The 11,660-nt window shown below is 36.4% G+C and overlaps 2 protein-coding genes across 5 annotated transcripts; both read left to right on the top strand.

Annotated features, from left to right (window-relative positions):
* The first annotated feature begins 698 nt into the window (after positions 1–698).
* LOC105167914 (uncharacterized) lies at positions 699–2,916 on the top strand. Its single transcript, XM_011087788.3, has 2 exons — positions 699–1,300; positions 2,424–2,916. The coding sequence occupies exons 1-2, from the start codon at positions 1,013–1,015 to the stop codon at positions 2,580–2,582; spliced, it is 447 nt and encodes a 148-aa protein (XP_011086090.1). The 5' UTR covers positions 699–1,012; the 3' UTR covers positions 2,583–2,916.
* A 1,291-nt stretch (positions 2,917–4,207) lies between these two features.
* Positions 4,208–10,870, top strand: LOC105167913 (JmjC domain protein JMJ24). Of its 4 annotated transcripts, none has more exons than XM_088883816.1 (14): positions 4,208–4,462; positions 5,205–5,747; positions 6,100–6,242; positions 6,329–6,428; positions 6,549–6,681; positions 6,777–6,831; positions 7,078–7,765; positions 7,916–8,245; positions 8,806–9,219; positions 9,304–9,376; positions 9,491–9,698; positions 10,203–10,322; positions 10,417–10,487; positions 10,580–10,870. In XM_088883816.1, exons 2-14 carry the CDS (start codon positions 5,214–5,216, stop codon positions 10,615–10,617), a joined length of 2,907 nt encoding a protein of 968 aa, XP_088739942.1. In that variant the 5' UTR covers positions 4,208–4,462; positions 5,205–5,213; the 3' UTR covers positions 10,618–10,870. The 4 variants fall into 4 exon arrangements, with proteins under 4 accessions (XP_088739942.1, XP_088739941.1, XP_088739944.1 ...); XM_088883815.1 differs by having other exon boundaries at positions 4,209–4,462; positions 5,158–5,747; XM_088883817.1 differs by having other exon boundaries at positions 4,211–4,462; positions 5,158–5,747; positions 9,613–9,698.
* The last annotated feature ends 790 nt before the right edge of the window (positions 10,871–11,660 follow it).

Here is an 11,660-nt window from a genome sequence, read left to right as displayed (position 1 = left end):
AATAACAAAGTAATTTATATAAATAGACCAATAGTGCTTCTTGAACTCATTCCCCCCTCAAGGCGATCCCCTTGCTCTAGCATCGTTGTTTGCTGTATACGTACTTTTCAGCAATAATACAAGCTCCTTTCGAAATCGCGTGTGCAATTTACTGCTGTGTGATTCGTTCCTCCCTACTCTGATTTCTTTCGGCGCGCTGCGTTAGTGCCGAGCAGAGGTGTGTCCGGAGACTGCGCTTTGCGGTAGGCGCCTCGTGAGTATAGATATAACTATCCCAATCTTTTATTCTAACTCTTATTTGTTGCATCTTTTATTTATTTATATGTGTGTGTCCGATTGGGTAAATGATCTTTTACCACACATTAAAATGTAATAAAATGTGCACTGACCTTTCGAAAAATTATAATCTAAACTAAGTTTTGTCATATTTGAATAAATTATATAGCAAAAAATAATATACTTATCGTGTAATTGTTGTATAGTTCAATAAAAATAATTAATTACGTAACCAGTATACAAACTTATTCTATACTTAATTAATTTAATTCAATTAAACCTTTTGGATAAAAATTTTTGAAGAAAAGGAAATGGAGTAATGCGTAAAGGGCTAACCACATAATAATAATAATAATAATAATAATAATAAAAGAGCAAAAATGAAGTCAGGAAAAGCAAATTGCATGTGAATGTAAATCATCCACACGCGCACACACACACACACACACACAGATAAGCGAGGAAGATGAGAGCGAGATGTTCCTTTCAACTGTCAAACAATACTGAGCAGAGCTGCCATCTCTCTCTCTCTCTCTCTCTACTCCAGAGGAAAGATTCTTATCTAGCATTCACTGAAAGGCTCTTGCATGCCTTGATAGCAATGCAGTGAAGAAGTCCCTGGAAAAAGCTTCCCCGTGTCTTTCCAAACTGCCATAACTGTCTCCTACGCCATTCTTGATTAGTCGCCAGCACTACTGCTGTTCAATCTTGGCGAATTTGGTGTACTGTGTGTATCATGGCAGGGGAAGAAGAGGGTTTGGGTGGTTGGCCACCGGCGCCCACTGGTGCTCCGCTCTACCTACAGAAAGATGATCACTGGACGCACTTTGATAACTCCGTGAATGCAGTTTCTTTTGGCTTTGTAGCCACCGCAATTCTCATCTCCATGTTTCTTGTCATGGCTATATTCGAGAAGCTCCTTAGAACCACCTCGCCGCCCGCTGCCCCCCGCCGCCGGTCTGACATCGAGGCCCAGAATCATATTGGTGACTTCAATGCCAAGATTGGCTACCCATTTCCTAAAGTTAGTATATCTTCTGTTTGATTATATGCTTCTTCGAGTATTTCAGTTTCGTTTCTTTGATCCTAATTTTTAGGCAATTTGGACTAAATTTCAGTCTCCAAAGGTTGTGATGATTGCTCTTCTGACAAAAGCATTTCTTATCCTTCTCTCCACTTTTTCTTCATTACCTCGTTTGCCTGCATCGTCCTAATATTTTCGACGTCAGTTTCTTGATTTAGAAATTCTAATCCCTTTTTCCTTGTGTTGAATAGAAGTAATAGCTATATGTAGAACTCATTTGCAAACCATTGTGAGTGAACATTTATGTTTTTCCTAGACAACACTTTCAAAAAACAGTATTGAAAGCTTCAATCTTTAACAGGTACAATGTTGTTCTTATGCCTTCAGTCTGCTGCAAAATTGTCTGATGAGATTTTAGCCACTTAAATTGTTATTTTTCCATTACATAAAGTCAAGAAGATTTTCTTAAAGATAACTGCATGTGCATGTTCCTGGGATTTTGGGTACACTGAGAATCCCCCTTGTATATGATATACTGCAAGAAATGGGCCATCCATACCTTGTTAGGTGGTTTGTTCGTCCCTACACACATTAATGAGAATTGAGAGAACACGCCTAATTAATATATATGGTTCTTGATTCTGGGCTTTCCCTCTGTAGATGATCTCTCTTTTCGTCCATTACATTTATTTATGTTGCGTGAATGCTGAATCCCCGGGTCTGCGACAGGCTGCCTAGCTTTAAATCTCTTTGTTTTCTTGCTAGTTTTTTGTCTGCTTTCCAGCTTGTATTGTGAGTTATAGCACTATACATTTCTTTAATGTTCTTTGTCTTTCTTTAATATATCATGGCCCAGTAATGTTGATCTTGAGACAACATAGTTTTACATGTTTCTAAATATGAGATTAATAAGATTGGACAGTGTTGAGATAAGGATGAAGTTGTCTTTATCTGTTTTATGCTAAAAGTTTTAATGGTCATAGGATTATGTGTTGAATTCTGATCTTCAAGCTGGAACATGTAGCAGTGCAGGCCTTTTATTGCAATTCAGAATGAATCAAATGTAGGTTTATCTATAACATTAATCTCTGCTAACTCATAATTCCCATGGTCATTTCTTTAGACAACCGTCAATGCAAGAGAAGTTTCAGTAGTGATGCCTGGTGACAACGTTCCCACATTTATCGCACATCCAGCTCCCGTTCCTTTCCCACCAGAGCGCTTGCGGTGGCCTTCACATCAGCAACCACCCAACCTCCGCGCGCTGCCTAGCTTTAGTTGAAGTAGGTAAATTTCAAGATTCCGTGACCCAATACGTGTATATACCAGCCCTTATCAAACGTGATGAGAGGCATTCAATTCTTTCACTCCATCCTCTCAGGTTGCGTGTAATGTATGTATTTAATCCGATGTTCTGCTATAGTAAAAAATTTAGCATCGGTGTTTCAGTAGATGAACCTGTGTTGTTAGTATGTGTTTGTTTGTTATGTTGTCTGTGGAAGCAATTCAATGGATTAGTCACCCATCATACACGGGGAGAAATGCGCTTGAATCATGCCTGGAGAACACACTAAACACTCCCTGTTAACAACTTATGTCGTGACGGTATCAAGTTATCCAGCTCTTGCAACTTATTAGCATGAGGGTTGTGTGATATCTCCAATTTGGTCGCAAGCATTCAGTTCTTCTTCAGTTATCAATACCTACTAACATTAAGTGAGAGCATATTTTAGTCTCACTTTTTTTTTTTTTTTATATGTTAATTTATATTTTTTTAATATTTAATTTAATTAGTCTATTATTTATTAACTTCCCACCTTCCCACTCTTCTAACCTCTAAATTGCTCACTCTTCTCAATTTTTACTAACTCTTAACTTTTTTAATTTATTCAATTAAAGTATATTTTTAACAAATATAAATTACTTTTTAAATTTTTTATTTAATTATGCACACTCATTTGAATGGTGAAATTAAATACAAGTAACTAGTTAAAGTCTGATAAATAATTATGAAATTATTAGTTCGAATTTTTGTGAGTATTTATTTTATTTTTATCTTGATTTATTGTAAAATATTATTTTATTTCTATTTATACTTGGCATTTTGTTGAAATTTTTTTAGTGAAATATAAATTGATACATATGTTATGGAAAACAAAAAAAAAAAAAAAGGTGTTAAACCTTGATAGCAATATATATTGGACACACACAAAAAAAAATAATTATACTGCCATCCTCTAACATTTGTATAACTACACTCAGATTTTCTGTAATTTGTGAAATTATATTCAACACTTATGATATTTATGATTGTCTTAATAAATAGACCTCTCAATTAGTTAAATCCACTGAAATTGCTAAAATCAGCAAAAAAATTGAATGAAAATTTATATTTACATTCGATTGACTTATTACTGACATATTACAAATTAAATAATTATTTTCTGATCAAACAACCCTTATATATTTTTCCATGCTAATGCTTGTGAGGAGATATATTTTCACCCTTATATAGATATTTTGATTATAAAATATATATTTGACCTAAAATAAGTGAATAACAAGCCAATTTTGGATAAATATGAATTTTATTCATTTTTTTTTTGTTAATATAAGCAAATTCAGTAAATCTTTATTGATTGATAGATGTGTTAGTTGGACAAAAATAATATTAAAGATACTTGATGTAATTTTGACGTAAATTCTCAAATTATATAAAAAATTTAAATAATTATGTCAAATATTAGAAAAGAACGGTCTAATCAATTCATAAAATATAAAAAGAAATTATGTAATACCGTGGCAGAGTCAAAAGAAAAAAAAAAAAAAACAAAGAAAGCAAATCAAACAAAAGAAATACAAGTACAAAATCATGTAAAAAGTGAGTTGTATTCGTTGTGGACAACCCCAACTCTAAGTACGCACCAGTAAACACACGTTGTGTAAGTATGCGAGGTCTTGCGACGTCGTTTCAATTCTCCTTCCTCAGTTCCTACTGCGATTACCGCAGTTCTCTGCTAATTAGTTCTTCCCCAATTGGGTTACACCTCTGCTCTTCAAAATTGGCGCAACTACGGCAGATAAAGAATTATAAATTCCTCTCCCAAACGAAACTCGGGAATCCACGAGGAAATCAGGGACCTCCATATACATACACTTCAGGTACGCTGTGTATCTCCCTCTCACACGCACAGTGTAGGATTTATTTATGTATATAATTATGCACTGTGTACATGTAGTATTTGAATGTGTATGATGGGGTGGTATGAACGTATTAATGTATCTTCTGTTAAGCTTTTTGTCTGCGGTGGAAGTTTATGATCCTCTGAATTGATACTGCAGGCTTTTTTTTATTTTATTTTTATTTGAATTAGGGTTTCGATTTTTTCAGAGTTTTTACTATTGAAGGAAGTTAAGGTTGAAGTTACGGTATCATGATTGTGTATCTCTTGTTTGTTGGTTGCCGTTAAACAAACACGTGTTGTTTGTATTGTGTATTAGGCTTTTAACGATAGGAAATAATGAGGAGGGTTCTTTTTCTATTACTTCATATGCTGTTATCTTACGAATTGTGTTCATTAACGTTGTAATTCATTTGGCAATTGAACTGTTATCCTTGCAAAGTCTAGTGAAACTTGCAAGCTGCGTTCTTGATATTGTTCTCTTTCATCCACTTGTCCAAGCATATTTTAACATACTTTCTGATTCCTTATCCCATTCTTTGTCTGTAACTTTAGAGTAGCATAGAAAATTATTACTTTATTTTTGCCATTTTGGTCTTTGCTCCATCATATGTAAATATGTCCTCCTTTAATGGTCTTGATATATAAATATATATTTGTACATGAACGTTGCAGGGTCAAATATTTGATTTTGCTGTTTTGGCACAACTGGATCTTGTTAGGCCGCTTTTATGATGGATCATCCACGTTCAATTTCTGGGGGAGGTGAGGACAACGTGGAAATTCCTGATGATTTGAGGTGTAAGAGGTCTGATGGGAAACAATGGAGATGCACCGCCATGTCCATGCCTGACAAGACAGTATGTGAAAAGCATTACATCCAGGCAAAGAAGAGGGCAGCAAATTCTGCAATGCGTGCAAGCATGAAAAAAGCAAAGAGGAAATCTTTAGGTGAAAGTGATATCTACTTGGAGAGCAAGAGCGATGATATGGATCTACCACTCAGTTCACAATTTGGGGACTATTCTGCATCCTCTGGTAAGAAGAAGAAGGAGAAATTGTCAAAAACCCAGGCTAATGATTCACCTGAAATGCCACCTGTTAGGAGTTTTTCTGGTCGAAGTTCTCTAAGATCAACTGATGATCTTGACAGAGATGGTTCTGAGTATGAAGACAGCAGACGGTCTTATAGAACACCACCCACGTCTGCTGTGGATTCAGACAGAAGCAGACCACAAAAGATGTTTGAGATTAGTCCTACGTCGGTGAGTTGAGAAACAATCTCTCCAGCTATAATTAAATTGTTCTACTTCCTGTTATTTATCCCTTTTTATGGTCTTTGTGCGAAGGTTTCTGTTTATTGCAAATCGACTCTGTTGAGGAATTCATTTTAAATTGGCCTGCTTTACGATTTTGAAAATACTCTGCTTCTTTTGGGAGGATGAGGGTGGGGTATTGTGATTTACTCAACCCTGTTATTAAGCCTAGACATATCTGAAACATGTTGACTTGAAGTGTTTTATTCTTCTGGGCTCAACTACTTCTGTTTATTACATGTACCTGATATACATTCCACCTTGCCTATGCACATTTTACTGAACGGGCACTTTCTTGTAGGAGACTTCTGATGGAAGCTCGGAGTCTTCTGATGATACTGGGGGACAGCCTTGTCATCAGTGTCGGAGCAGTAATAGGGGTAGAGTGATTTGGTGTCTTAAGTGTGATAGAAGAGGATATTGTGAGAACTGCATTTCAACATGGTTAGATAAAATACCATCTGAAAGAAACTTTTTATTTTTTCTCTTTATTCACTCCTAGACTGACAGTGGGATGCATAATTTCTCAGGTATTCTGACATACCCATTGAGGAAGTCCAGAGGGTTTGTCCTGCATGCCGTGGTACATGTAGTTGCAGGTTGTGTATGCGAGGGGATAATCTGATTAAGGTATTCCTATTTACCCTATTGTCCAACTGTGACTTACTCTTCTTATGTCCCTGAATTTGTAAATCTTAAGAAAATATTAATCTTGTGTTTGATAGAATCTTTATAATTTTTCTGTTGAAGGCAAGGATTCGGGAGATACCTGCCAAAGACAAATTGCAGTACCTCTACTGCCTTTTGTCTGCAGTGCTTCCTATTGTGAAGCGCATCCATTCAGAACAGTGCTCTGAGGTGGAGCTGGAAAAGAGGCTCCGAGGTATGATTCGTTTATGCTTTAGTAGCATGCAAAAAGTAAAATTTTTTTATGATTGATGTGTTTGCATGATGAATATTTGTAATGGTATCTTTCAGGAAATGAAATAGATCTTGCCAGGACTAAATTAAATGCTGATGAGCAGATGTGCTGGTGAGTCGATGCAGATTCAAATACTATTTGCATCTTTTTCCTGTTGTACACTGTAAACATGAGAAAGTTCTAGTTATTTGATGTGGCAATATCCTTGCTCTCCTCCCTAATGTTGTGGCATGTTTGCACCCCTCACTATGTCTGTTTCTCATTTGTATCCTTCTCTAAGCCAGTTGATACAGGATTAGAGATTTTTAAATGCTTGGATCAAAATATGGTGAATGAGGTTTCCTCCCCCCCCCCCAGTGATTTCTGCAGGATACCCATCATTGATTATCACCGGCACTGTACAAATTGCTCGTATGATCTATGCCTTAGTTGCTGCAATGATATCAGGGAAGCATCCAAACCTTCTGTGAAGGAAGAAGCGAACCCTATTGCCTGTGGAACTGATGATAAAGACAAACCAATGGCGTCTAAGCGCGTGAAATTATCAGATGTTCAGCTAAATTCATTTGTCAAATTTGCTGACTGGAAAGCTAATAGTGATGGAAGTATTCCATGTCCGCCAAAGGCTTATGGAGGCTGTGCCTCGTCCCTTTTGACTCTAAAGCGCATTTTCAAGATGAATTGGGTTGCCAAATTGGTGAAAAATGTTGAAGAAATGGTCAATGGGTGTAAGATATGTAATTCCGGGAATCCAGAGGAAACTGGAGCTAGTGCCCGTCTTTGGCAGGTTGCGCACAGAGAGAATGACAACGATAACTTCTTGTATTGTCCATCTTCAGAAGATCTGAAGAATGAAGGGATTAAAGACTTTAGAATGCATTGGAGCAAAGGGAAACCGGTCATTATTAAGGAGGTTTGTGATGCTTCTGCGATGACAATCTGGGATCCTATGGTTATATGGAGAGGAATTAAAGAGACTGCAGAAGAGAGAATGAGAGATACAAACAGAACTGTGAAGGCTATTGACTGCAGTAAATGGACTGAGGTATACTGATTATTGTGTTGGCTGGCATTGGTTTAATTTTCTTACATTTTGTTGCGAAGTCCATTGGGGCTAGCTTGTTCCTTCTCATTTTTTATGTTCCCTCCAATATGTATACCAGTGTGTATTCCTTTTGGCTTAACATAATTGCAGATTAATATTGAACTTGAAGAGTTTATGAACGGATACTTTGATGGTAGAGTTCACGACAATGGTCAGCCAAAATTGTTAAAGTTGAAGGATTGGCCTTCTCCCAGTGCTTCGGAAGAGTTTCTATTATATCAGAGACCTGACTTCATCAGTAAACTTCCCCTGCTTGAGTTCATCCATTCCAAATGGGGTCTTCTAAATGTTGCTGCAAAATTGCCTCATTATTCCTTACAAAATGATGTGGGTCCTAAGATATTTATTTCTTATGGGAAAGTAGAAGAAATTGGTGAGGGTGATTCCACGGATAATCTTCATCTCAACATGCGTGACATGGTGAGCACCAGTGCCCCTTTTCAATTGTGTTATTCAGTTCATCGTGGCCGTGCTGTCAAAAGTGTAAATAACTTTCTAAGCTCTTGAGTTGGGCATTATTGAAGTATATTATGTATTAAGGTCATAAAACCACTATCCAAGGTAATTAAATGTTGTAATGGTGGACAGTGTTTGAGAGAGCTCCCTTGGTGGCGGTAAATGGCTTTGGAATGGCGTTGCATGGTGGATTGGGGGGTGGGGGGCCCGGGGGGAGGTTGAACAAGGATGTGTATGTGGTTTGTTACCTATCTAACAGGTTAAGTTTTGTGTCTTAATCACACTAGATATGGACATATTTTACTGTTGTCTGAGCTAAATTGCAATAATTGAATTTTAAGTTTGTTGGGAGTATAATAAAACTGATTTTTCTGGGACTGATAACAGCTATGAACATCTTAGGATCTCAGCCCAAAGAAACTGATCATTATTTTCTTTTCTCTTTTGCTCTGTCTAACTGATGCATCTTGGATGGCCATGCGAATCTCGATAAATTGACTGACCATCTCCTCCTGTGGAATCAGGTATTCCTTTTGGTGCATGCATGTGAAGTGAAATTAAAAGGTGTACAGGGGACAAGGACTGAGATACAAAATGCTGTGGCACAATCTGAAACAAAGGAAATGTGCATTGATCCTGATATTCACTTAAACAGTGGTGGATTTTCCAACTTTTCCCCTGATGGACCGGACGGTTCTGAGACCAATGCACATTATGACTATGAGAAAAAGGATGATCAAGAAATTGAAGGAAGCAGTGCTATTGGAGAGAAAGCTGTCAATGATTCTGAGAATGGATCTAATCGGAAAATTTTAGAAAAGACCCAAGCAGGAGCTTTCTGGGATGTCTTCCGTCGAGAGGATATACCCAAACTAATGGAGTATATAAGTATGCACTGGAAGAACTTTCAGAAGGCTGATAATCTCATTGATGACTATGTAAGTTACTTTTCTTCTTTAGAAGCATACTTGATCAAAAGTCAAATATATGGCTTTGTAGCTAAACTACATTTTGAATAGCAGGTGTCTCGACCTCTGTATGATGGGATAGTATACTTGAATAGGCATCATAAAAGCAAGTTGAGAGAGGAATTTGGTAAGTGCCATTGTAAGTTTGTTGTTATGATTTACTTGGCCATGCAGCACTTTTCTGCTTGTAATATGTCGCAAAATCCTGAAATCTGCTGGATGTTTGTATCATGATTTTTAGATGTGGTCAGTGACACTATTTACATTGAGCTTCCTCAGGAGTGGAGCCTGGGGCTAGCATTCTCAAGGAAACAAATGTCTTTTGAATTAATCAAGTATCACGTTCGGATCTCTTCTTCTCAGGAGTGGAGCCTTGGTCATTTGAACAGCATATCGGGGAAGCTGTATTCATCCCTGCTGGATGTCCTTTCCAAGCAAGACATCTTCAGGTGAGCCACTGATTAGTGGCCCTCTCTGTTTGCCAGTTCTATCAAGCCGATTTGTGCTTGAGATGAGTTACATTTTAAACGCTAAGTGGTTCTTAGTTATCTTATTATCATTCTCAACTAATCTGCTTAATGCTCTGGGAAATCGTTTCCTTTTCCTTAACCTCAGTTTTGACAATTATTTTTAGGTATGGGCTGTGGCCCTGAAACAAACATCAAAATAAGCTTGCCTGGGCATGGCTTTTGGCCGTTATCAAACTTCATGTATCTTAACCTGAGGCGTAATATTGTCCCTGGGAATCTGTTTTGTGTTGGTTTCTCATGAGTAACTAAATATTTGATATTTCAAAATTTTGCTTAGACCTTTTCCATTTAGCTATATATTTAGAGATAACCATTCTCGATATATGTACTTGATATGAAAAGCTTATTCATGTAAAATGATCCTTGATATGAAAAGATTATTCATGTAAACTGATCCTGCTTCTCTCTCATCCATTTCCTCAGTCCTCAGTTCAGTTGGGACTTGATTTTCTTTCTCCTGAAAGTCTGGGCGAAGCTTTTAAATTGTCCGAAGAAATTCGCGGACTTCCAAATGACCATGATGCAAAGCTTCAAATATTGGAGGTCAGACATTTTCTAATTTTCTCACTCATCCTAATCCTGCATTTCCAACACTGTAGTAGAATAAGTTTGCTTATACATCTACTGGATGATTCAGGTTGGAAAAATATCATTATATGCGGCAAGTTCAGCCATTAAAGAAGTTCAAAAGTTGGTTCTTGACCCCAAGTAAGCCAACTCAACTTATCATCTGTTGCATCGTCTTTCCCATTAATATCAGTTGCCACTAACGCCCTCGTTTTTCTGTATTTCTGCTGCAGACTGGGTCCGGAGCTTGGATTTGAGGATCCTAATTTGACTTCGCTGGTGTCACAGAATTTGGAAAACATGGTTAAGCGCAGACAGATCACCTGTTCCTGACCACCTATAGCAGTGCTCAGGGTGGGTGGAACTGCGCTCTGTACTCTATGTTACAGATTTTTGTGCATGTAATAGTTAGGATGATATAAGGATCCTCAATTCTCAAAACTTCGCTAAAATTATAGTACATCATATTCTATGTAACTTCCTGTGGTGTTGTTTATACCAAAAAGCCCTTTTTACGGATTTAATTATTACCTGCTGAAAAGTCATTGTGAATAATTTATTAAAGAATCATATATATATATATAGCCCTTTTACAGAAATGATTTATTCAAGGATCATATATAGAGTTATCGTCTTTTACAGCAGCTGTGTGTGTTATTACCCTGCAATAACTGGTTGATGATGAGTATGTAATCTCTCGACAGGAACACTCCATGTCAATTAGAATATTGAAATAATTTGACCAGTTCCCAATAATTATTATCCGAGGAGAATGAAAATCATAAATTTCTAATCATGTTTGTCACACAGTGTATTTAATAACATAATAGTTCATAAAATAAATATTTTAATTTATTCTCATCTCTATTCTAAATTTGTGCTTATTTGTCCTTTTTTTTTTTTATAAATAAACACTAGCCGTAGGGGTACGCTATTTCTATAGATATATAATAAATAAGTTTTGATACTATAAATTATATTATAAATAAAAATAAAATACATAAATCAGCCCGTCATTATCATCCCAATAAAAAAAATTAATGAAGTGGTGTCACAAACCAACATTTGTGAATGGAAAGTATTTTTAAATGGAGATTGTAGTCTAACATAATTTTCACATAAGAAAAGAATTTAGAAATTACAAATAAATTTTAGTTTACTATTTAAACATATAAACTTAAAAATAATTAAAGTTCAATTATATTCTTCTTTTTCAGTTTTGTGAAAATAGATACGGAGGGTGTAATATGCATCAAGAGATCCTTTTCGGTGGCAAATGTTTTTATTTATTTACAAACATATAATAATTTATAC

Source organism: Sesamum indicum, linkage group LG8 (assembly GCF_026168435.1).
Source record: "Sesamum indicum cultivar Baizhima isolate 11 linkage group LG8, ASM2616843v1, whole genome shotgun sequence".
Lineage (NCBI taxonomy): Eukaryota > Viridiplantae > Streptophyta > Magnoliopsida > Lamiales > Pedaliaceae > Sesamum > Sesamum indicum.
This window is presented reverse-complemented; position numbering and strand designations above follow the sequence as displayed.